The sequence below is a fragment of the Cupressus sempervirens genome, chromosome 5 (genome assembly GCF_028749045.1).
Source record: "Cupressus sempervirens isolate cs-2001-9-10 chromosome 5, ASM2874904v1, whole genome shotgun sequence".
Taxonomy (NCBI): Eukaryota; Viridiplantae; Streptophyta; class Pinopsida; order Cupressales; family Cupressaceae; genus Cupressus; species Cupressus sempervirens.
In genome coordinates this window covers 119995611-120020811 of record NC_143122.1, presented here as the reverse complement: position 1 = coordinate 120020811, position 25201 = coordinate 119995611, and the positions used below count along the sequence as shown (strand labels likewise).

The following is a 25201-nucleotide window of genomic DNA, read 5'->3' as shown; positions in this document are numbered from 1 at the left end:
TGAAATGATTGTAATCAGACATCAATCCTTCTCTTTGAGTTTATTTACAAAATCAGACCTCTATTGAATGTTCAATCTTCTTGTTAAATGAAAGAACTATCCAGTTTGGGGTGAACTAGTTTAATGGAATCAGTTGTCTAGTTGTTGATTTATCTTTCCAGCTATTAGTTATTAGCTGTGTGCCTTGTTGAATATATTCTATTATTTTATTTCAATCATCTTAAACAAAAAAGTAGACCAGGGTAACCCCTTACCATTTGGTATGAGAACAGTGTATCCAGTCATCCTGGTGAGTACTGTACAGATTCCAAAATGATTAGACAATGAAAAGACTGACTGGAGTGTACAATTGTGGTCATACCATCATAATACATGGAGAAATAGAGCATTGCTTGATTCTGGACTAGAAGAGCACTAAAGCACAGATGAGCAGGTCACAGACAATGTAGGAACCCTGATGGTTCTACCTTCGATAAACACTAAATTTGTTTCAACTTTGGAGGTCTTCATGCTACATGCGTTGCCCAAGAACATCTTGAGTGACAGGGAATACAAGTTCCTGAGTTTATGCTGGCAAGAGATTTTCAAGTTGGGCGGTACAAAGTTTACTCACAACACTGGCTATCATCCATAGAATAATGGCCAAACAAAGATAGTGAACAAGGCAGAGGATTATCTATAGAATTATGTTTCAAGACAGCAGAAGGCCAAGTCAGATGGTTACATGTGGGTGAGTAATGCTACAGTACCACCCACGACATAACTAACAAGATGAATCCATTTATGACATTTTATGGGAATGAAGCCTCGAACTTCATGGATTTACTCTTGGGAGATAGAAGGGTGCCTAAGGCTAAGAATTTGCTACAAAATAGTCATGACATCATAAGGACACTTAAGAAGAACATCCAGTGGGTGCAAAACCAAAAGAAGTTATATGTTGATCGGCACAGGGTTGAGCACAGTTTTGAGATCAGAGATATGATTTATCTAAGACTCCAACCTTATAGACAGTCTTCTTTGAGGAAGAGTGGTGTTGAGAAACTTCAGCCCCAACTTTATGGTCCATTCAAAATCACACAATGCATTCGGGAGGTGGCCTGTGAGCTAGGATAGCCAACAAGTAGTAAAAACCATAGTTTTTTTCATGTCTCCAGACTCACAAAAGCTTTATGTCATAATGTACTTCCATCAGCAAAATTGTCACCCCTGTATGAGGAGGGGAAATTAGTTTCTTGAAAGGCAACCATTGATACCAAGAAGAGGTCACTTCGGAGAAGGATGATTAAGGAATATTTGGTTAAGTGGAAGAACCTGCCAGTTGAGGATGCTACATGGGAGAGTGATCAGATCTTGCAGCATTCAGAATTGGAATTGTTTGAGGACAAGTAATTTTGGGAAGGATGGATTGAAATGTCCCCTTTCTAGTGTTCATTGCATAATTTTTTCATTAGACTAGTTTATCATGGTCCATAGGCTAACCAAACATAAAAAGGACTTGAAGACATTTGGCCTAGGCAGTTTTAGTTATATATCATTCTAAGGTGTTTTGAGGCACTTTTGGGCATCATTGTTATTTATAGTAAGTCATTATTAATGTGATAGGACCTTCAGTGGCAATGGCATGTTAATGGTGAATTTTTTATATTGACAGGAGGATTTATTTATCATTACTATGATTTAGTATGCATTGATAAAGTCATTTTATTAAGTTGAACTGAAATATTTAATTTTATTAATATAGTCTAAAGTTGTGGGAAACATTTAAATTTGACGGTCTCTTTTATTTTATAACTCATTGGAGACATAAGTTGTAAAAAGGGTGTTACGTCTATTTATCCCACATTGACAAAACTAGTATGTGAGCTCTTGTGAGAGCACTATAAATTACATTTAAGAGCTATCTTTCAGCATGCTTGGAAATATATGAGATTTCTGAATGTTTCTAGAGGATACATATTCTTCGGCTTGGAGGTCGAAAACCCTTCCCATTATCATTTTCTTCATTGTTGAGAGATATAGTTAGGAGAATTCATGTAAATGCATGAACACTAATGTGATGTTCCACATTCCACACCAACCTTTCACCATACAATTTAGCTATGCTCCTCAACACTTCCTCAACTGTACAATCAATCTCCTCTCCCCCTCACATGGACAAGTACTAAACCCCATACGATCAAACGATACAAACTTCTACTGAGGGCACTCACACCGCTTCAACCGTATGATCTAGCTCCACATGTACAATTCTGCCAAGTAACACACCTGTATGGTAAAGACGTGCACGAGCAAGAACTTCCTCTATACAACAAAAACCCGTACATCAAACATCCCTACAGTACGGCAAGTCTGCCTTATACAGACAGCACTATCCATATGGACCAATCACAATGTATGTAGGTAGGTAGCTCCTAATTCGTCTGCTCAGTTGGTTATAAGTCAAGGATATAGGTTGCCAAATCAATGGTTAAGCTTAGAATACTAATACTATGCAGATGTAACGATTGAATTCACATAGAGCAAGGATGAAATCGCAAACACATAATATTTATATTTCTACATGGTAAAGATAAATCTAACAATAAAGTACAAAGTGAAATATTTGAAGCAATATCTCCAATGAAAAACTAGGGTGAGGAATGACTCCCACCAAAACTACAAATATAGAATAGGGAGGGTCTCTCACCTCCAAAACTGCAAACAATGTTGAATTCCAACTTGAAGGTTGGAATCACAAATACATAAGAAACATAAAATTCCACGACAGCTTCCTAAAATGCCTAAAATAATCGAAAGATTATCTTGTGTATTGAATAATCAATGAATGAATTACAATGAGCTTACAAGCTCATACATACAAAACGTATATACAGAAAATAGAAACTATCTACATATGATAGAAAGAGCATTATTAGAAATATTCTAATACCCTCCCATAATGCTTAATCTATCAATAACACCAATAGCCTCCCTAAATTTTACAAATTTATTAGAACTGAGAGATTTGGTGAAGATATCAGCAGACTGCTCTAAGGTGGGAACATACAGCAACTAAATAGATTTGTTTTCAACCAGCTAACGAATGTAATGACAATGTGTTTCAACATGCTTGGTTCATTCATGGAAGACCGGATTCTTTGCCAGTTTGAGTACTCCCTGATTATCACAGAATATAGGAGTCAGTCCTAATTGAGGAACATGCATATCTGCAAGCATCTGCCAAAGCCAAACTGCCTCACAAGCTGCCTTAACTGCTCCCTAATACTCTACTTCAGTCAAAGACAGGGCCATCGCCTGTTGCTTCTTACCAGTCCATGTCACAGCAGCAAATCCTAAATTAAACACATGCAGCGGTAGACTTACAATCATCAACAGAGCCGGCCCAATCTGAATCTGTGTAGCCACATAGTGTAGAATTAGACTTCTGAGTGTATAGAAGACCATAATCAAGAGTACCACTCAGCGTAGGACACGCTTTGCAGCCGTCCAATGATCAATCTTAGGTGCTGTCATAAAGCAGGAGACATAGCTTACAGCAAAACTAATGTCAAGCCTGGTAGCACTAAGAAAAATAAGACTACCCACTAGTTGTCTAAACAAAGATTCATCTACAACAGGTGAATCAGACTAAGGGGATAATTGGGGCCTAGGTTCCATTGGAGTGAGAGCAGGTTTGCAATCCTGCATTTTGAACCTGTCCAGAAGACTTCTAGCATACTTGGATTGAGAAAGAAAGATACTGTGTTCAGTCTGCCAAACATCAATTCTGAAACAATAGTGCAAGAGTCCCAAATCTGTCTTATCAAAAGTGTTGCACAAATCCTAAAAGAGTACCACAATCAAATGTGCTTAACTTCTAGTGATGATCAAATCATCGACATAAACAACGATAAACAAGACATCATCACCTACATGTTTGATATATAGGTTTGAATCCGATGGACTCCGCTGAAAACCATGGTCAGTTAAATATTTATCAATTTTCATGTACCAAGCCCGAGGAGCTTGTTTCAAACCATAGAGAGCCTTGACAAGTTTACAGACTTTGTGTTCCTGACCAGCAACCTTAAATCCAAAAGGTTGCATCATGTAGACCTCTTCTTGTAAGTCACCATTCGAAAAAGCACTCTTGACATCCATCTAATGAACTTTCCAACCGAACTGAGTTGCTAGAGCAAGAACAAGCCGTATGGTACTCATTTTAGCTATAGAAGCAAAAGTCTCCTCATAGTCAATACCTTCCCTTTGTGAGAACCCTTGAGCAACAAGACAAGCCTTATACTTGTCTAAGGTGCCATCAGCTTTATATTTGACCTTGTATACCCATTTGCAGCTAACGAGCTTCTTCCCTGTAGGAAGATCAGAAAGAACCCAAGTTTGATTTTTCTGAATGCTCTGCAGTTCAACTTCCATAGCCTGTTCCAATTCAGGAATACCTTTAGCCTCGGAATAAGTCTGGGGCTCATATACACTATGAATGTTAGCCATAAGAGCAAAGTTAACTATTTGTTTACACTTATTTTGAGAAACTCTACCTTCAATGAGCTCATCATCCCTTAGATCACTAATAGTTTTAACCCACCATTTGGGTCGAAGAGTAGAAGAGCTGACCTCTGGAGAAGTTGGAAGAGGTTCAGGAGCAACAATGGCAGGAGGATCATTCGTAGGAGTCTCAATAGGATCAACATCAGGTGTCCCAAGGCAGGCATTATCTGTATCATTCTGACCATCAGATGGTGTCAGCCGACAGGACCCTTCGGAAGTTTTTGTAGCCGACGGGTAACTTCGGAAAGGTTTTGTTATGTAGCGACATGTTGTATGTGGCTGACGGATACCTTCGGGAAGGTTCCTCAGAAAGTATTTATAACCCCTTTGGAAAGCATTGTAATCATCTTATCACACAAGTATAATGTACTATGGGCATATGCGAATAATAATAAGAGTTCTGCTGTTTGTTGTCTGAAGGGAAACGGAAGTAACGTACAGTTTTCCATATCTGAAGAAGGGTGTACGGATTTCATGTTTGCAATACAGTTTTTAAAGCCAACGTACGAATTTCATGTTTGCAGTACGGTTTTTAAAGCCAACGTACGGATTTCATGTTTGCAGTACGGTTTTTAAAGCCAACGTACGGATTTCATGCTTGCAGTACGGATTTTAAAGACAATGTACGGTTTCCATCTTCAAGTTGGTGTACGGTTTTGCTGTGGTACGGGTTTTTCTTGCACTGTACGATTTTTAAAAAGTTGCACTGAAACCACCGTACGGATTTTGATAGCCTCAGAAGGGTAACGTACGAAATTTGGTACGGATTTTGATAGCCTTAGAAGGTTAATGTACGGAATTTGGAGCCAAAATTTGTTAATTTCCATTGTATGGATTTTCAAGACTTGGTAGGATATTGCAATACGGCTTTTCCAGAAGATTGAAATCCAGATAGTGTCAAGTTTGAAGCCGTACGGATTTCATCACAGAAGGGTCAAGTTACCATATGCACCTTGCAGGGCACTATACGGCTTGTTAAAACATCAACCATACAGAAGACTTCCAGCATTTCTAGTGTACGGATTCCTTCTGAAGAGTAGGGTACGGATTTCATTGTATGGATTATTGAATGCAAGGTCCTCCAAGTTAAGGTACGGAGTTCACCAGTAAGGAAGGCGGTATACCATGATCAGTGGAGGGCATTGAAAATACCATCGTACGGATTTAGGGAAGGCAAACTGTGGTACGGAATTGTGGTCTTCTAATGGTACGGTTTTTTATTTTTCCTTCCAACTTTTCCAGTGTACAGATTTCTCATTCCAAAGGTTGCAATTCACCGTACGGATTTGGAAGAATTCTTCACTGTACGAATTTGGGAGACTGTTAGGAAAAGACAGAGATAATTAATGGAATCTGCAAGTAAACGGCAGTGGAAAAAACAATTAGCACAGTCTAAAGTTGTGGAAGGCAGGAGCATGGCAGGTACAGGTAACCTGAATGAAGGCTCCAGCAGCAGCAAGGACAAGCGTAGGACTACAGCACCTGCAGCAGCTGAAGTCACACCACAGACTATCCAATTTGAGGGATTAAATGGAACGGATTGCCAGAAATGGTGGCAAGAAACCCCTGATGACCATCCAATTAAAGCAAGCATTAGAAGAGCGCAGGTTGAATGGGCCATTCAGATGCCAGTTTTTTGCATTCGAGATTATGAAGGGTATCTGCGTACCATGATCGAGACATATGGCAGAACTTCTCGGAGGAGCACATTTCAGTATCTGGGACGGAACTTAGTGGTATCATTCAAGGCAGCAGATTTCACACGTGTTTTTGGCATTCCAGGGCAACAGGGCAAAAAGATACAGCCGAAGAAAATTCCAAAGGATGGGAAGCTATTTTTAATCAGATTAGTATGTGGAGAGTTGACTGAAGCAGAACAGGCGGCATTAGCTGAGACATCGAAGGGAAGGGGTTTAAAGAAAACCGACATTCAGGAAGGGCCATGGCGGTGTCTGATGAACTTGGTCAAGAGCAGGCTCACGGGATCCTCTAGGGCATCGGATATCACATTTTTGCAGGTATCCATGATGAACGACATAATGACTGGGAAAGTGTACGATTGGGCGTCTGTGCTGGCTGAACGGATGCACGAGTTTATGACTCTCCAGCACAAGACCTTCTATATGCCCCATTACGCCATTGGTCTATTCCTTGATGCCGTAGCATGGATGATTCCAACGGAGGAGTTAGAGGCAAAGCCTGGACCACTGGCTCTAGGAGAACCTCCTATCATGCAATGGAAGCACTTAGACACAATCTTTGGGCAGAAGGGTTCAGCAGGTCAAAAGAGACCCCGGATGGACATGGCAGGTGATACTGACAACGGCCGACAGGAGACATCTTCTAAGCAGGACAGTGTAGAGGAAGAAGAAGGGGAGGGCAAGGATGATGAGGAGGTTCAGATTGTCACGGCTACCCCCTTGCTATTTCCGCGTACTACAGTTCCTATGATTTCCGAGTTGTTACCCCGAGGTCTACACATGGCTCACATTCCAGGGTTTGGACAGACTCGGCGACCGATATTGATGACTGGAAGATCCCACCCAACAGTCACACTAGCCGCACCATGGCAACATGAGGTACGGCCTTCTCCTGTCCGGCCGGGAGCAGGATTTGCAGTCGGCTTTGCCCACCTCACAGCACCTGTCAACTGAGAAACTTCTTCAGCCCCTGAAGCACTTCCACTAGCAACACCCGTGGCGTCTGCCATGAGTCAACTAGTAGCAGTTGTTACCGTAGCACAATCAGCAGAAGCTCAGGCACTTCCAGTAGAGAACGTACCAGATGGTGGAGTGCAGGAGTGTACGGACCCAGCGCAGCCCGAACAACCAGAGGTCATGGATAGAGCCAGTGTTTTTCTGAGGCAGCAATTTCACCTCGTCCCTGATAGGCGTGGCCCGTCCATTCAGTCCCCCAACTATTCCGGAGTAGCACCTGTACCAGAGCCTCAGTCTCAGGAGGAGGGAATGCCACATGCCGTGATTGCGCCAACAGCAGAGGAGGCGGCACCGGATGTGGGCATGGCTCCCGCTGATGAGGAGGACAATAGTGATGCAGAATGGTCATTCGATGACTTCGCCAAGGAGGATTACGGGTCGGATGAGGACAGGTGCAGGGACTACCTCGGGACTATGAAGTCTGCATTGAAGAAGGGGCATGATGTGGCAATTCAGGCTCTCACTCGGCGAAGGGAGTGGCATTTGATCCGAGCGTATATTCTTGGGGTTTGTCCTAAGCGATTTCAAACTTGTTTTGTGGATAGAGGTTGGCCGACAGTTGAGACACCAGAGATGTTGGCAGATTGGGCCATTGAGCCCGAATTGGGACCGAGTGACACTCCGATGATGAAGTTAGCACATGAGATCGTGGGACTGTACAAAGAGGTTTACTATGCGCGGCAGCGCGCGGAGGCAGATAGGGCAGCAGACAGTGTTGCAGCCCAGAGATCTCTCGCGGTTGAAAAAGAGACAAGAGAAAAGTTAGCCACTGATTTGGCCGACAAGCAGGCAGCTTGGGCAGCAGAGCGGGCAACACTATTGAAGGATATGGCAGCAGTGGTACAGGAGAAGGACGCGGCTATCCGGGACAAAGATGCGGCAGAGCATGAGTTGCAATTGGCGAAGAGGCAGGCTATGGATGCTGCATTTCTACTGAAGGAGGCCGTAGAGGTTAATTCACAGATTCAGACAGATCTGCGCATCCGGACTGACCAAGTGTATGAGTTACGTCGTCAACAGCACTCTTTTGGGACACCTCCTTCTTCTCTCTAGCATTTCTTTCCTTGTTGTGGGTTGTCTCCTAATTTTGCTAGTCGTCAGGAGACGACTTTTCTTTTTGGGAGGGATGATGTCAGCCGACAGGACCCTTCGGAAGTTTTTGTATCAGCCGACGGGTACCTTCGGAAAGGTTTTGTTATGTAGCGACATATTGTATGTGGCTGACGGATACCTTCGGGAAGGTTCCTCGGAAAGTATTTATAACCCCTTCAGAAAGCATTGTAATCATCTTATCACACAAGTATAATGTACTGTGGGCATATGCGAATAATAATAAGAGTTCTGCTGTTTGCTGTTCATGTTCGTATTCATTGTCTGTTTCTTAATTAATCTATGCGGTAAACAGATGGTGCTAAACGAAGGGGAACACAATGAGGTTGTTCCTCGAAACATTGCTCAGAAGAGGACAAAAACAGTCCTCGAGTCTCATCAAAAACAACATCACAACTAAAGATAAGATGATTAGTGTCGATATCTATCAATCTGTAGGCCTTATGATTGTCACTATACCCTGTCATCATGAGTCTCTGAGTCTTGGAATCTAATTTGGAATGTTTAGCATTAGGAATCCAAACATAGGCAAGAGAGCCAAAACTCTTCAAGTGGTTGATCTTGGGTTTACGACCAGACCACAATTCTTCAGGAGTTTGTTCTTGACAGCTTGAGTAGGGAAACAATTCAGAAGGTAGACAACAGTAAACACTGCTTCTGCCCAATAATTATTAAGAACACTCCTGTGTTGTAACATAGAACGAGCCATCTCAACAATCATACAATTGTGACGCTCAACAACACTATTTTCCTGAGGAGTGTAAGGTATGGTGAATTGGTGCTTGATGCCATGTCCAGCACAAAAATCGGAGAATGCATGAGAACAAAATTCCCGCCCATTATCTGTTCTGAGTGAAACGATATTGCAGCCAGACTCGTTTTCAACCAACAACTTAAAATTCTAAAATGTACTAAGTGCATCTGATTTTTGTTTTAAAAAGTACACTCACATTTTTCTACTAAAATCATCAACAATAAGCAAAAAATATTTGCAACCAGTAACTGAAGATGTATTTATAGGACCACAAATATCAGCATGAAGTAATTGAAGTACCCAAGAGGCACGCCAAGAATCTCCATCTTTGAAGGGAGTCCAATGTTGTTTGCTAGCTTGATAGGCATCACATACTCCAAGATGTTGAGGCTCATCTCCGAACGACAATTACAAAATATCCGCCCGTGTCGCTTTCTCTACTTCCAACTCCTGGGTACACTAAGCCAAGTGTCACTATACTACCTTCAACTAGATGATCAGCTCCTCCCAAGCTCTCTATGCATCCACCAAGACAGCTTCACATCCAACACCTACTCCAAGGGCCTCAAAGCATATCACCCCTCTCAAAAGGCTTGCTCTATTCTTCTCTCCACCTCTGGTACACAGACACTCCATGACTACAGCAGCTCCAGGTCTCATCAAACCCACACAAAAGTCCATGGAACACACCATTTTTGTAATTTTCTTCTGATTCCATACTCTTTCAGCCAACCGCTTACATTTTACTACTTTTTTGGTCTTTCCCTTCCCTTCAATATCATACGTTACTCATTCTGAACTGTTTCAATCTGTCACCGTCTTTTTTTTTTTTTTAAGAAAACCTCCTATCACCCTTCCTCTATGTCTGTACAGTGGTCTCCTCTATTATGTTACAACCTTGCTGCCACTACCATACGGTGTATAGCTACACAATGGATTGCTTCTGCCATAGTCGTACCGTCTTCCTGCTACTGTACGGCATCCTCGACTGTTGCTATTGTACGGTATGGTTCTCCTACTACCGATGTCCGTACAATTAAGGCGTACGGTCTTAATATTCTGTTTTATGAAGTCATACACTATACGGGTCTTGTTATGTCTTCAGCTCTCTTCTTTATCACCGTACATCGGCTCTTCCTTATTACCATACGTTGTATGGTCTTTGGTTTCCTCCAACTTCTCTTTTAGAGTATGTCGTACGACCTTTGTGTTAGTCACTACTCAACACGTACGGTCTTTATGCTGTGTCGTATGGTCTACCCTTTATTCCCTTTCACCGTATGCTACTTTGTTGTCTACTCACATCTACCGTACGGCCTTTTTGTCGTACACCATATGGTTTTTCCACCTATTGTCTCCGCTTCCTGCACGCCATACGGTATCTTTATAACTCCTTTTTTTCTCTCTTTTTTTCTTTTTTTTTCTCTTTTTTTCTTTTTTCTTTTCTTTTTTTTTAAATCAATTGTTCGTCGATGAGGGACTATTCCCTTCATGATAGATTTTAACTTTAACCCATTCACAGTGTCTAGTACTTCCTTCCCGTCGAGCATCCATAACTTCATCACCCCGTTATCACCAACTTCTTGTATCTTGTATGGTCCTACCCATTTGACTCTGAACTTTCCAAGTTTGATTTCATTCCGCCCATTATACTTCAACACTAACTGGCCCAGTTGAAACTTATTTAATTTTAGGTGTTTATCACGCCATGCTTTGCACCTATTCTGTGTCACCTTCGTGACCCATTGTGTCTGTAATCGTCGCTCATCAAATTTATTTAAGTTACACGATCTTTCCCTCAGGTTTTCCATATCGCCCAATTTGTTCTCGAAACTCGGTACCATAAATTTCGTTAGCTACCACTCCCTGTTGTCAATAAATGTATTCTTGATTTCAGAACCTTCACTCCATACTATTGAAGCTTTTATTAAATCCTTCCTCTTTGTTTCCTATGCAGACTGTATGATGTGTTTTCCTTGCTGCCAACACCTTTCTACTATATCTATGGTTCGACGTAACATTTTCTTTCTGCACGGTCCGTTTATTGTGTACAGTACGGTGAAATCTTTCCTTTTTCTAGGTTTGTATTGTATGTTCTTCCCTTCAGCTTTTGTCGTAACCGTCTTTCCTTCTTCCGCTTCTCTGTATTCCTTTGGACATTCATTTTCCTCTTCTTTCTCACCTTCGTCAATCCTTAACATATTACAACTCGAAAAGAGCTCGTAATCCTCCATCTGCTAGTGGAAAAGGCCGTTCACCGAATCCAAATCATCGTCCGTCGATCCACCTTCCAAACATAAGACTCCTTCCTCATTGGGTTTCAATCGCTGCTTTTGTCATGTCCCGATTTTGGAGGCAATTTGATTTAATTAATTTAATTAATTAGGTTGTCCAAAATAATGAATATTTTATGAGGATGACTAATTAATTATTTTAATTAAATAAATAAGTGGTATTAAGTTAATTATTTATAAAGTTATCAAATAAATAAATATTAAAAGGTAACTTTATATTTAATTAATTTAATAAAGTGACTTGAATTATAAAATATTTTATAAAGTCACTTAATAGATAAAATAAAATAATGTTCTAGAAGCTTCTGGAGAAAGTGGAGGAAAAAGAATAAATAGGCACCCCGGGCTTCATTCTAATCATCCAGATTTGTTGTTGTTGATGTTGATGTTTGTTGATGTGCATTGTGGAGCCTAAGGTTTTTGCAATAGTCACAACTGGCCATTGAGAACGAAAACTCTCACTTGATCAGCAATCCATGGCTTTAGTTGTATTTAATCATGCATGTGATTAGCGTACTGCTGTAGGGGAGTATTGAAATTAGATATTTAGTATTGCATTAGTTTTCATTGGCAGCTGTAGGTGCATATTACTTTACCAGCAATCATCATATTTTGATATCTTTGTAAATGCCAAGAGTCTTGGCTAACTTAGTATGAATATTGTATTGGATACTCATTCTCAATCAAGGAGATACAATTGCTGGTCATTAATAGTTGTCCTTGAGCGTTAATATATCATTTTTTTTATCAGCTAGTTAGCTTGCATACCAATTGTTTGTTAAAATATTAGTTGGCTGTAGGTGATTATTTTCATGATTAGAACTCATATATGCATTCACTATTGCCAAAATTAGTTGCATATTTATGTTAGCACATTGTTTAGACAATTTGGAGTCTTTGTAAGCATTCTCTTTGAGGCAAATCCAAACAAGAATCACTGCAGCAATCTGAAAAGTTATATCAGTCAGATGACCCCTTGCTTGCAAAGTGTTTGATGAAATGTCAAACAACTGAAGTATAAAGATTTTTGGTGTTGGAAGAAGTTATAACCTGTTGGGGTTATTACAGTGGTATCAGAGCTATTGACCTGCCATCCTGTTGGGTAGATTGGACATTGAATCAGTTAGTTAATCATGTTTACTTCAAGTACCCAGAAGTAGTGGGACAAGGATATGAAGAAGCTTAAACAAAATTTGAAAAGGTTGGATGAAAGTTAGAAAAGGATGAATCAATTGATGGTTTCCATGTTTAAGAGGACTACATCACAGAACAAAAAGAAAGAGGAACAAGAGGTCTCTACAAGTGAGGTATCTAGAAACCTCTACAAGGAGTTTGCAGCAGTTGGTGACCAACATATAGCTGAATCTAGGGAGAACAAAAATCAGACTAGTTTGGAGGAAGATGTTGGGCACACAATACTTCAGAAGGTAGTGGTAATGGATATTACGCAGATTGATAGTAACGGTCAACTTGATACTCAAGTTGAGACAATTGTATACAGGTCGTCAGAGGGTGATGTCACAGGTACTCGGGATGGTTTAGTTCCAACAGGCAGTGACTACAACGTAGTGGGTTCAGATGATGATTATGAGGATGTTGTTGTGCATGATGGTGAGATACTTGGTAGAGATGAGCAGACATTGAGCATTCATGACTTTGCTAAGAGAGAGTATCAGGCACAGATAGATGCTTCATCACATTAGGTTGAGGTTGGTAGTACTTCACATGATTTGTCCAGCCAGCTGAAGGTGAGCGAAGATAGTATTGTGACTTCATTATCTCATCATAACAGAATGCGGGGTATGATAGAGGATCACATCCGGATGATTCAGTTACAAGGTAGACATAAGGGAGTTCAGGGAAAGTCTTCTTGTGTTGACTTATAGGTGATTAGGGAAGGAATGGGAACGATGAAGTTGAGTTATTTACATCTTCTATCAGATCGTGACCATCTTCTTAGCCTTGTCGGAGACTATTCAAATGCCTTGAGGAGGAAGGAGGAGGAAGTTGACAGGCTTTCTCGCGAGCTCGAGGACACTCGAGCTTCTTTGGTGAATACTCCATTGGCATTACAGGACTGGGAGAGACATGGGGATAAGCATGGCATGGAGTTGAGTTTAGTTTCATCTTGCACTCCTGATACTCAGCTTTCTGCAGTAGGCGGATCATATGTGGTCGTTGATAGTGTTGTGAGTTCATCTTGCATTCACATCCAGGATACAAGGACAATGTCAGACAGGTATGTGGAGTTAGTTGGTATTGGTCATATTACTCAACTGAGGAGTTTGCTTGAGTTACCAGCTAATTCTAGTTTACGAATATGGACTCGAGATTATTTCATTGGCATTTGGGATTCAGTTGACTGGAGATCTTTAACACTTTTTGGTAGCAGTGATTGTTTGGGTGCTATCATGGATTTGATTAGCAGATTGCACGGTGTTGTCTTTTCTTGTGCCAGCAGCTTGTCCGATATTGGTATTAGTTTTTATACACCGATGATGGGCTTTGTTCACATATCCAGTCGACCATTCTTGTTGGAATGTGTTGATGATCTTTCATATTTGGCAGTGTGTACAGATGAGTCCCAGGATCATACTGGCATTGATGACATCCAGGAGGATGCAGTGGGCAGTTTTGAAGACTTAGTTTCCTTGGCAGTTTCTTTTGGTACAGAGAAGTTGGACAGCGGTGCTACAGATTTTGATACTCCATATGTTGACATGAGCATTGGAGTTGATTCGCAGGATATGGTTGGTAATACTCTAGAGACCAATAACTTTGAGGATACTCCTTTAGACAGTGCATCAGAAGAGGTTTGTAGGAGACAATCTAGCCAGTGCCATCATGTGTCTAGTCAGTTGAGAGTTAGTGAGCGAGACATTGCTATCGCTTGCCAGCATTTCGATGTTGCTCGTCAGTTGTTAGCAGTTTATGGATGGGGTTCTCCTACTAGTGATGAGCAAGGAGGCAGTTATTTTTCCTTGACAGAGATCCACTCTTTATGGGAGGCTATTCGGATTCTGAGACAGAATTATATGCAGCTGGTAGCCGACAGAGGTTATCTTATGGAGTGGGGGAGTACAGCATACGATGCATTATTGGCCAAGGAAGATGAGGTGAGTGAGCTTACTCAGCAGCTCGAGGTGACTTCTGAGATTCTTGAGAGTACACAGTTGGCTTTCGAGGAGTCACAGTTTCATTTGGCTAAGGTGACCATGGAGTTAGAGCTATTGCAATCTTTACCAGATTCTGTACAGTCACAAGCTGTGGTGTCTGGTGATCCGAGGATGTCCATGGTCGAAATTATCAGAGACAGTGGAGATGGGGATGCATCCATCCTTGATACTAACATTGGCATATCAGGTTCGTTCCCACTAGAGTCAGGTTCAGTTGAGTTGGGTGCTGCAGCAGATTGTTGTATGCCTGACATGGTGGTGGCCTCTAGTACTGATGGCACGGAGACTAGAGATGTTGTATCAAAGATCATGTGTGATGTTGGTGAGCCGACAGTTGGCATGGTTCCTGCTAGTAATACTACTCCCTTGGCGATGTCTTCGGAGGTAGTAGTCAGTTCCAACTTGGTTAGTGATCGATTGCAGTTAGTTTCATCTGGATTGCAGTCTAAGCCACTGACTGAGATTGACGCATTCTATCGGCATTACACTGTGAGTGCTTGTCATCAGTTATGGGAAGGTTTGACGCCTCGAGATGAGAGTTGTGATGAGCATGACATGGCGATAGGTTTTGCGGTTGACAGCTGGATAATACACGACTTAGAGCAGGAGTTTGGGAGTGATGCTTCAGCAGTTGTTGTTATTGATTCTACTCCTTTGGCTATGACATCTCCTGACTTAGCTGGTGATCAGTCACAGTGGGTTGTATCACTTGTTCATGGTGAGCTGTTGACTGAGGTTGGTTCTTTTTATCAGCATTATACTGCAGGGTATGTGCATCAGTTAGCATTTGATCCTTGTGCTGAAGAGTTGATGGCAAGCAAATTTGGTTTGGGTTCCATTTCTTGTTGTTTATCTTGTGATGTCTTTTCACCATCAACAGTGCATGGGAGTTATGGCTATGAGACAGTGGCCGGTGATCTGCAGAGTTGTGTTGACTGCAGGAGTTGTTTAGTGTCCAACAAGAGAGTCCAAGAGAGATAACTTGCACGAGGTATCCTAGAAGTGATGTCTGAAACACTGTTTCTCAAACAAAGCAAGAGAACCCATACCCTTATTAACTTTGGGCTGAATAGTTGGTCTCATGTTGAATCGTGGACTGGAAAACATAACCTCTAGATATGTGTAGGATGAAGTGATCTCAATCTCCTGACCCTGGAAAATGAAGTGAAGATGAGAAGTCTTTGAACAATTAAAGATCATGACCCGAGTCTTACCCAAGTTAACCACAAGCTGTCGCTAATCACAAAAAAAAGCCAAGCCATCAAGAAGTCTCTATAACCTATCTAGGGAGGAAGCAAGGAGAACCACGTCATCAGCAAAAAGAAGGATGGAGACCAAAACCTGATGAAGATATCAGCCATTCCCAAGGAGCGAAGACTTCAAGAGGAAGTCCTCAAGCTCATCAATATATAACCCGAACAAAGTAGGGGAGAGAGGACACCCCTGCTTAACCCTAATGGTGCTATGAATTGGATCCGAGAAGCCCTCGAGATACCTGAATCTGCCAACCACAGTCTCATAATAGCAGTACGTAACATCTCAGAAATACCAACCTCCCTAAGCCTCTCAAACAGAGCCACGCTAGGAACATAACCAAAAGCTTTGCGAAAATCAACAAAACAATAGTAGACCTTCTCCGATCTATGTCTAGCCTCCTCAATAATAGCCCGTAGAGTGAAGATGTGATCCATACTCTGATAATCTACCCGAAAACCAGCCTGCCCTCTAGCCTTACAACCTTTCCTATCAAGCTCCGCAGATAGCATAGCATTAAGGGATGTTGCATATAGTTTGGCAAACGTGTGCCCAATCATGATGGTTCTGTAGTTCCCCAAATCAGAGACAGAGCCGGTCTTAAAAATAGGATAAATCAGATGCCTAGACCAAGAGGTTGGAAACGCCGTGTGAATCACTATTGAAAAGAATAGAGAGATAGGGGCCTAGAACTGAAGCACTAAACTTGAAAAGCTCAACCTGGAAACCCTCCTCATCAGTAGCTCTACTACACTTCATGGATTTGATGGCCTCATAAATGTGGGAAGGGGTGAAAAGGTAGGCGAAAGGAGGCAAAGTGGGGTGGATAGAAGGCTGTCTAGGAATGTGATAAAGAGCAATGGTGTGCAAGGTAAGGGAGCGAAAGTCAAGGGTGGAGGGTGGAGGGGAACTGTGGGGGAAAAGAGTGCACCAAAAGAGCTGGGGATTGTGGATCAGCATGGAAGAAATTTTTCAACACTTAATCATTTTTTATCTTTCCATGAAAGAGAAATTTAAAACACTTAGCCATTTTCCTTCCACAAAGGAGCCATTTTCTCTTCCACGAAGAAGTCATTTTTCTCTTCCATGAAGGAGAAATTTTCTAAATACTTAGCCATTTCTTCCAAGATTTTCAATTTTCTTGCCGGCGGAAATTTTTAGTCATGGATTTTGTCCATGATGGAAGAATTCCGCAACAACCATCTTTCTCCAACGCGGGTTTTTTGAGTGGTCATGGATTTTGTCCATGATGGAAGAATTTTACGACAACCATTTTTCTCCAAGGTAGGATTTTTTGAGTGATCATGGATTTTTCCATGATGGAATAATTCTGCGACAACCATTTTTCTCCAAGGCGAGATTTTTTGAGTGATCATGGATTTTGTCAATGATGGAAGAATTCTACCACCACCATTTTTCTCCAAGGTAGAAAGTTTTGAATGCTCATGGATTTTGTCCATGATAAGAGAATTCCGCAATAACCATTTTTCTCTAAGGCTGGATTTTGTCCGTGATGGAAGAATTTCATGAAAACCATTTTCTCCAAGGCAATATTTTTTTTGAGTGATCCTGGATTTTGTCCATGATGGAAGAATTCCGTGACAACCATTTTTCTCCAAGGTTGGAAATTTTGAGTGATCATGGATTTTGTCCATGATGGAAGAATTCTGCAACAACCATTTTCTCCAAGGCGGGATTTTTTGGGTGCTTATGGACTTTGCCCACGATGCAGAATTTCACAATAACCATTTTTCTCCAAGGCAAGATTTTTTTGAGTGATCGTGGATTTTTTCCATGATGGAAGAATTCCGCGACAACCATTTTTCCTGATGTTTTCATGCCTTTCCACTTTTGGATATTTCAAGGATGATTCCAAACTTAACCATTTTCCGACTGACTGTCTTGCTTGCTCATTCTTTTGGATATAGAAATAGCAACCCTTTTGTCTCTTTATCAATTGGAGCTCACTTGTTTCCAAAATAGTCTTGCCAAAAATAGACTTTCTAAAAACAGTAAGGTGTCCCAAAGTCAAAATAAGGATAATCTGTGAGGCAGTGAAATTTACTAAAAATAGTAAGTTGTTCCAAAGTCAAAATAAGGTCAATCTGAGAGGTAGTGAAATTTACTAAAAATAAACTTACTAAAAATAGACTTTCTAAAAATAGTATGTCAAGACATTCAATTCTCCAACAAACAAATAGTTTCCATTCTAGGAGCCACATGGACAACACTTTCCGAACTTGGCCAATTTTACCAATTCTCATGCGAAAGAGGGGATCTTAGAAGACTGGGCCCAAGACTACCAAGAACTAAAGCCAAAAAGGACTAGACGAAGAGGAAAAAAAGGGGGTCCCCATTTGCAATGGGGCGATGGTGTGAAAACCCTACAACAACTCTCATTTTTTCCACGTTCATAAATTATTTTTTTATCATAGAATGTGAGGGGTATGAATAGCATCACTAGACAAAGGCCATTCCTAATTTGATTAATTCTCATTTTTCGGACTTCATCTTTATCAAAAAAAAAAAATTGATAATGGATGATTTGTTGAATAAAGCTCCTAGAATCTAGTATCATGGTTCATGTTAATGTTTTGAAGCCCATGGCGATTCGGTTGGTGTGGCTTTCTTTTGGGAACTTAGGAAGTTTTCCCCATTTGCTGGATTTTGATTTGTTCTTCTATCTCTATGGTTGCTTCTAGTTTGGATTCAAGTGAAATTTCTCTCTTTAGTAGTGTCTATGCTCCTATGGACATTTTGAGCAAATTGTAACTTTGGATCACATTAGATTTGTCTATTCTCTAGTACCCTTTCTTCCTCGAATTATGACAGGTGATTTTAATGTAGTGTGTATCTTGGAGGGAAAAGGGGGCTTAGTCAAGTTTGATCCATCTGCTTACCTCCTTAGGGATAATAGATCGTTTGAATGTTATTGATGTGAATCCCAAAAACGGTGTCTTCACATGGAACAATGGAAGTGGTTCAAACACTATTTTAGAGAGGCTCAATAAACTTCTTCTATCTTGCTATTGGATAGGGGATAGATGGACTACAAGTTTGGAGATCTAGGATTGGAGGGGATCTGATTACTAGCAAATCAAACTCTCGGCGATTACTTTCAGAGCTTCAAAGAACTCTTCATTTAAGTTTCAACTTATATGGTTGCAGGATCTTTCTCTCTAGGACTTAATGACTGGTTGGAGGTATGAAGGGAAGTTTGCTAATGGCAGGGCAATGTATTCTTTTGTCAAAAGATTGCAATAAGTGAAACATAAACTCAAGAAGTGGAATAAGCAATGCTTTAAAAACCTTCACATTAAAAAAAATGGCAGCCCAAGCTCGGCTAGGTACTATCACTCATCCGATTCAAGACTAGGGACATACTTTGGATTTTAGTAGATAGTGCTAAAGATTTGGAGGAATAAGAACTTTGTGAGGATATTTTCTAGAGGAAAGTCCCATATTGATTTGCATTTGAACCTGCTAAAACTTGTTGAAGCCTTTGCACTCCAAGAAAACCCCTTCCATCATATTGATCCATTCCATGGAACATTTAGTGTGTGCTTAAAGAAAAATAAGCTTTTGCTACCTACCTTCTTGAGAAATAGGCAAATAAGATCTTCTTCACACATGTATACCCCTAAACTCATGCCTTGACCATTTTTATTCCCAAAAACTATCTTTCTTTTGGGTAAGACTCGGGTCATGATCTTTAACTGCTTGAAGACTTCCCATCTTCACTTTTTTCTTCAAGGACAGGAGATTGAGATCACTTCATCTTATACTTATCTAGGGGTTAACTTTTTTGGGCCGCGGTTCAATATGAGATCAGCAATTCTGCCTCGGGTCAACAAGGGTATGGGCTCTCTTGCTATGCTGGAGAAATAATGCTTTAGACATCACTTTCAGGATACCTGGTCCAAGTTATCCCTCTTGGACTCCCTTGTGGGGCCTACAGTTCTTTATGGATTTGTGATCTGGGGCCCATCTCTCCTTGGTTCTGACTGGGCATCGATCAAGCGGGTTCAGACATTGCTTTTGCGGCGCATCATTAGATGTCACAGATTTACTCCCCATAGTATCATTCTTGTTGAGTTCGAAGCTCATCCTTTCAGTCTCGTAGCCATGTTTGATCTGATTTGGTTCCTCCATCGTCTACGTGGTTTTACGGATTTGGTTGGTGACCGTGATCAGTACTCTTACTTAGCTTATTGTTCTTTGGTTACTATGGCGAGTTCTGATTATGGTCCTCGTGCTCGTTGTTGGTATGCATAGGCCTCTTCTTTGCTGGGATCGATTGGGATAGATATTAACCGCCTCCCCACCTTACCAGTTCTTGTTGAATGCCCCTTCTCATCTTCTCCCCTCACAATAGGAGTTAAATGAACATGTTAGACTTGACAATTATAGACAGTACATTGCTACTACCTGGATTAACCCACCTGCCGAGTTACATCCGAGGATGTCCTTTTATGCGGAGCACTTTTTGGAGATCTTTGATGGGATTATTGTTTGTCCTAGCCACCTTTCTCGGCGGTGATCTCATGCCTTGCATATCTCCCTAGGGTCTTTCAGAGTTGGTTCTCACCATCTTCGAGCTCAGACTGACCATCATATTGATAACGGAAAGCGAATCTGTAAGCTGTGTACTTTGGATGAGACTGAGACTAAGATTCGCTTTCTTTTCCGTTGTCCTATCTACTATGAAATTAGAGGGAGATTCTTCTGTTTGTTCCGAGAGTGTTTCTCTATTTGTGATTTCTTCAGTTACTATGATCAGCGATGTCTTGCACTTTATCTTTAGGAGGCCACTTTGCTCCGTGATAGCCACTTTGCTCCGTGATAGCACCCTACAGTCACTCCTTCCTCACCGACATACTTCTACTCAGCTCATTACTGCCTTTTTCACACCATTATCTCCTTTGCGTGGTGTGAAAAGGTCGTCTAGCTCTACCAACTCCTCCGACCATTCCAAATCTACCAGATCGGTTAGATCCTGTACCGACTATTTGCAGCAGCAACACTCCTCTATGAGTTCTCAGAGATAGAGCAGAGCTTCTACCCATCGGCAAGCTTATCCATCTATGACTGATTTCTTTCTACCTAGAAAAGACTCCTAGTCGTTTCTCTTGGCCTCTCTCTGTTTCTTTTCTTCTTCTTGTTTTGTTGTATGCTTTTATTTTCGGGCACCTTTGAGTGCTCCTGCTGTTGTCAGCCTCATTGTTGTAACCTTCTAGTCCCAGAGACCTTTTGGTGGTCTTTTGTTGGACATTAATATCATTATCTTATCTTATCTGATAAAGAAGCCCCATCCGGTTAGGTGTGCACTCAACAATAGGGTTACATTCTGACATCCAAAGTTCATTGTCTTTGCTAATAGCCACCTTCACCTTGGTGAATTTTCTTGAAGGTCACTAATGTTGATCTGCAAAGATACAAAGAGATAAAACAAAACACAACATAGACCAAGGAAAAGCTTGAAAGTTGAAACATAGCCATTTGAATGGATGGAAAGACAAGGGTTTAGCTTCAAAACATGACACAATACAAGAACTTTGTACGGGTGCAATGATAATTTAATTCTATGAAAAGAAAACTATGAAAGGAAATGTCAGTAGTGTTGAAAAAATTATATCTGCAACAGTACATGACTTATAAGCAGGTAAAATCTCCCTATTATCAAAATTGTTTCCTCTGAAACGAAGCATTGATTATACACAGCTGAGAAAACTTCAAAACAATAATTCCCCATAGGCATAGATAACAATTTTAATTTTATCAACTTGGGCAACACAGTTTAGTTCAAAATTTCAACTATCCTAGTAATGCATTGTCATAAGAAAGCAAATCAACAACAATCAAGTGAAAAAGGGGATGCACTGTGACTTTTATCCCTCCACTAACATATACTTTTGTCACTTGACTAGCAGATATGGCCCTAAGGTTTCAACATTTCAAACACGTTAGAATATTAAGAAGTGTGTGACCACATGCACACTTGCAATCATTGAAACCATATCAGATAACAAAAAATCCTTCTCGGCATATTATCCATCCATCCTACCATCTCAAAACAATGAAAACATCAATAGCCACTAGAACTACTGGGAAAATCAATCTATTGATATTTCAGATTTTGAAATCAATTTATTTCTTATTTTGAACTTTTGAACAGCAGATAAGCTCATGAATACTTACAAAGTATGAAGATTTGTCAAGTTAGCTATTTCAGTTGGAATAGTTCCTTCTATAAAGTTACTTGTCAGATTTAACGAGTTTAAGTAGGAAAGTAGCCCAATTTCTGCAGGCAGATTACCATGAAGGTTCTTCTCCGAGAGATTTCTGCAGAACAAATCAATCAAGATATGAAAAAGCATGGATAAGAATTCATCAAATGACACTGACAGCCGAAAGCAACCTGAGATATTATATTCTTCAACAACACCCTGTGTTATGTGGGTTATATATAAGGCAACTTTATTTCTATGGAATATAGAAAGAACTGCAAAACATGGAAAACCCTGTTTAAGATAATCATGTCCATTTCCTTTGACTGGGGAAGTCATCAATAGCTCAACTAATTGATTTGTATTCACAAGAAAAATCTATCAAATTCAAATGCCAAAACTGAGAGAATTAGTTCCTTTAGAGAGGCTTGTTTTAAATTAATATATGCCATTAATATATGGAAACTTAATAGGACAATCAAAATAAATTTGAAAAGTGATTAAGGGTGAAGATTCTGAAAAGAAAAGAAAATAACTTTTCAGCTATTTGAACTAGCTTTTATGATTTGGTTTTATTGCATATATATATATATATTCAGATATGTTACTTCAGTTTAAATTTACTAATTCAAATGATCCACTTTCAACTTCATTCTCATGAGATCAACATGCAAATGTGATGCAATGATCCCCACTATTCCAAATTGTGTTTGGTTTGAATTGTTAGTTAATGTCAAATGATGAGATAGAGAAGTTAGAAGTAGAACTAATTGTCTTTAGATTTTAATTTATTTGACCTAAAATAATGCATGATGTTTCTTCTATGTTCAATTAATCATTTAGCTTTTCATTAATTAATTATTAAAAAATAAAAATTCATTTATTTGTTTTCCTGCCTTTCCTGCTTTTTTGTATGTTCTTTGAGACTAGGGCTCATTTTTAAGCCCTAGTTTTTTTATATTGTAACTGATGTACATTCCAGTCCTCTTGACCCATTCTTGGTCATTTGTGGACATTAATGATTTCTTTCTTTCCAAAATTTTAAACATTCTGGTAATGTGTCTCCACATCCTACTGTCATGGGAGCTTCGTGCAACACTGTAGTATTGTCATTTTAGAGTAAAAGAAAATTAGAAGATACAAATATGGTAATAGATGTAGATAAGATGAACTCACAAGTCAACTACATGATTATCGGAGCAATTAACACCTTCCCAACTTTGACAAGGATCATTGCCTGTCCAGTTTAGTTCTGCATGAAGCGTTTCTTTTATTACTTGGAGTGCATCCCCTGGCAGAAGAAAAAGTATTTTATATGCAGTATCAAATAAATGAATATTAAAATACATCTCATCAAGTCAATTTGAGTAACTTGCAATATCAAACTTGTCCTTGAATTTTGTAATTCTCTTTACTACTTAAAGTTTCGAAAAACAGGGCTGCAAAACAATTTACATCAAAAAGTAGCTAAGTTGCACTTTTACAGTTGTCAATTTTAGTAGAAATTCCTGGGAATAGATGTCGGTCAATTACTGAAATCAGCAAGTGGTTATAATTTTTAATCCATCCATTTCTATTTAAAAACAAAGATGCAGATCTTTGGACTCATCACACTCAAGAATCAATGAGATGTGCTAAGCTAACAATGAAAATGTATAAGTGTGACTGGAAATTGTCTAAGAATAACGCAAAGGAAAATAAATAATTTTTGACAGCAAATGGATACAAACAAGATATTAGAATGCAATAATTTGATTGAAATAACAGTAGATCTAAGTAACAGTAGATAGTATAAGAATGACAAAAATGAAAATAAATATATTGTGATGGTCAACAGATACATATTAGAAATTTACAACACAAGGATTTAAATAAACCAGAGTAAGTTAAGAATGAACTCGGACCTTCCAGGGTAGCTTGGATGAGATTGGAATTGACATAAATCGAATATAGTGCTATCAATAGAACAAAGCATCTTTTTCTGTTAACCTGCTACATCAAGTTGTATTATTAAGTCAGCTTGTATACTCTACCTAGAACCAAAAAATTAATAATACTGCATTTAGCTATATGCTACAAAAGAAGAAATATGACTTGCACCTGTATGTTTTAAAAATGTATAAGCTTGCATTTAACCATATGCTAGGAAAGGTGAAATGTGAGTTTTACTCAAATGTTCCAAAAAAAACAATTCACAATTTCTTAAGATCACAAACAGCCCCGATTTGGTATCTTAAAAAACAGGGAAAGCGATATATATTCAACAATGTGCAGAAATAGCCTAGAAGGAATATAATATTTGTTGTCTATACTTTTTTACGGGTGGTTAAAACTTGGAGATTACATATGGATCTCTTGTACTTACTATATAAAGCTCAGAACCAAGTGTTGCAGTTTCAACAACCAAGGACAGAAATAGACATACAAATTATATGGCCATACAAAAATCATTGAGATTAACAACCAATCACAAGAATTACAAAAGCAATCACAATTCACACACACTGTATTCTGTTTCCAACCGGGTTGTTGAACTTGATTCCTGGTCATCAATCTAATTTGTTCTAAGATTTCAACACATAGGTATACAAGAAGCCAAGCAGAACTAGAACATAATGTCCACCATTCTTCACTCCAATCTTAACAAATTTCTTATTCCTTTAAACAAGGAAACCAGGCCATTTTTTCAACAAAACTGATGTTGACAAGAAAACAGAAATGCACCAAAAAGACAAAGTGTGGTGGAACGTGCATTTACAGGTAGTAAATATTACACAGGCAGTCTGCAATTTCCAGATTTTCCAAACAGATATATCATGTCATCAGTACCATTTTAGGATGACAGATCTGAAAGACAGCAATCTACAATATAAGTGTGCTAAATACACCTTGTCTGGTACAAGGTGCCATATCTACCACGATGAGGAAATTATGAATTGTGCATCCAACAAAAATACATCCGCAAAATGTACTGGAGCAAACAATTTATATACACATCCAAATAAAGCTACCTGAAATGTGCAAGCATTTCAATTAGGACCTCCATTCAAAGAAGATGCCCATGTTTAAGTAGATAAGAAACAGAAATGATAATCCAAACAATGTAGTTATTTAAAAGTAT

At 39.7% G+C, this 25201-nt stretch overlaps 1 protein-coding gene across 5 annotated transcripts in view; it reads right to left on the bottom strand.

Moving 5' to 3' along the window:
* The window catches only part of LOC149554800 (uncharacterized), a 309622-nt gene that overhangs the window by 281444 nt on the left and 2977 nt on the right, over positions 1–25201 (bottom strand). For 3 of the 5 annotated variants that reach the window (XR_016364417.1, XM_089828800.1, XM_089828797.1), the window contains exons 2-4: positions 23985–24072; positions 23257–23371; positions 22052–22195 (exon numbers count right to left, since the gene is read on the bottom strand). Coding sequence is in view for 4 of the 5 variants with exons in the window: in XM_089828800.1 (XP_089684926.1) it covers positions 22052–22195; positions 23257–23371; positions 23985–24072 (347 nt within the window). In the remaining variant the exon portion in view is untranslated. The remainder of the gene's footprint in view (positions 1–22051; positions 22196–23256; positions 23372–23984; positions 24073–25201) is intronic. The other 2 variants (XM_089828801.1, XM_089828798.1) reach the window with 1 other exon arrangement.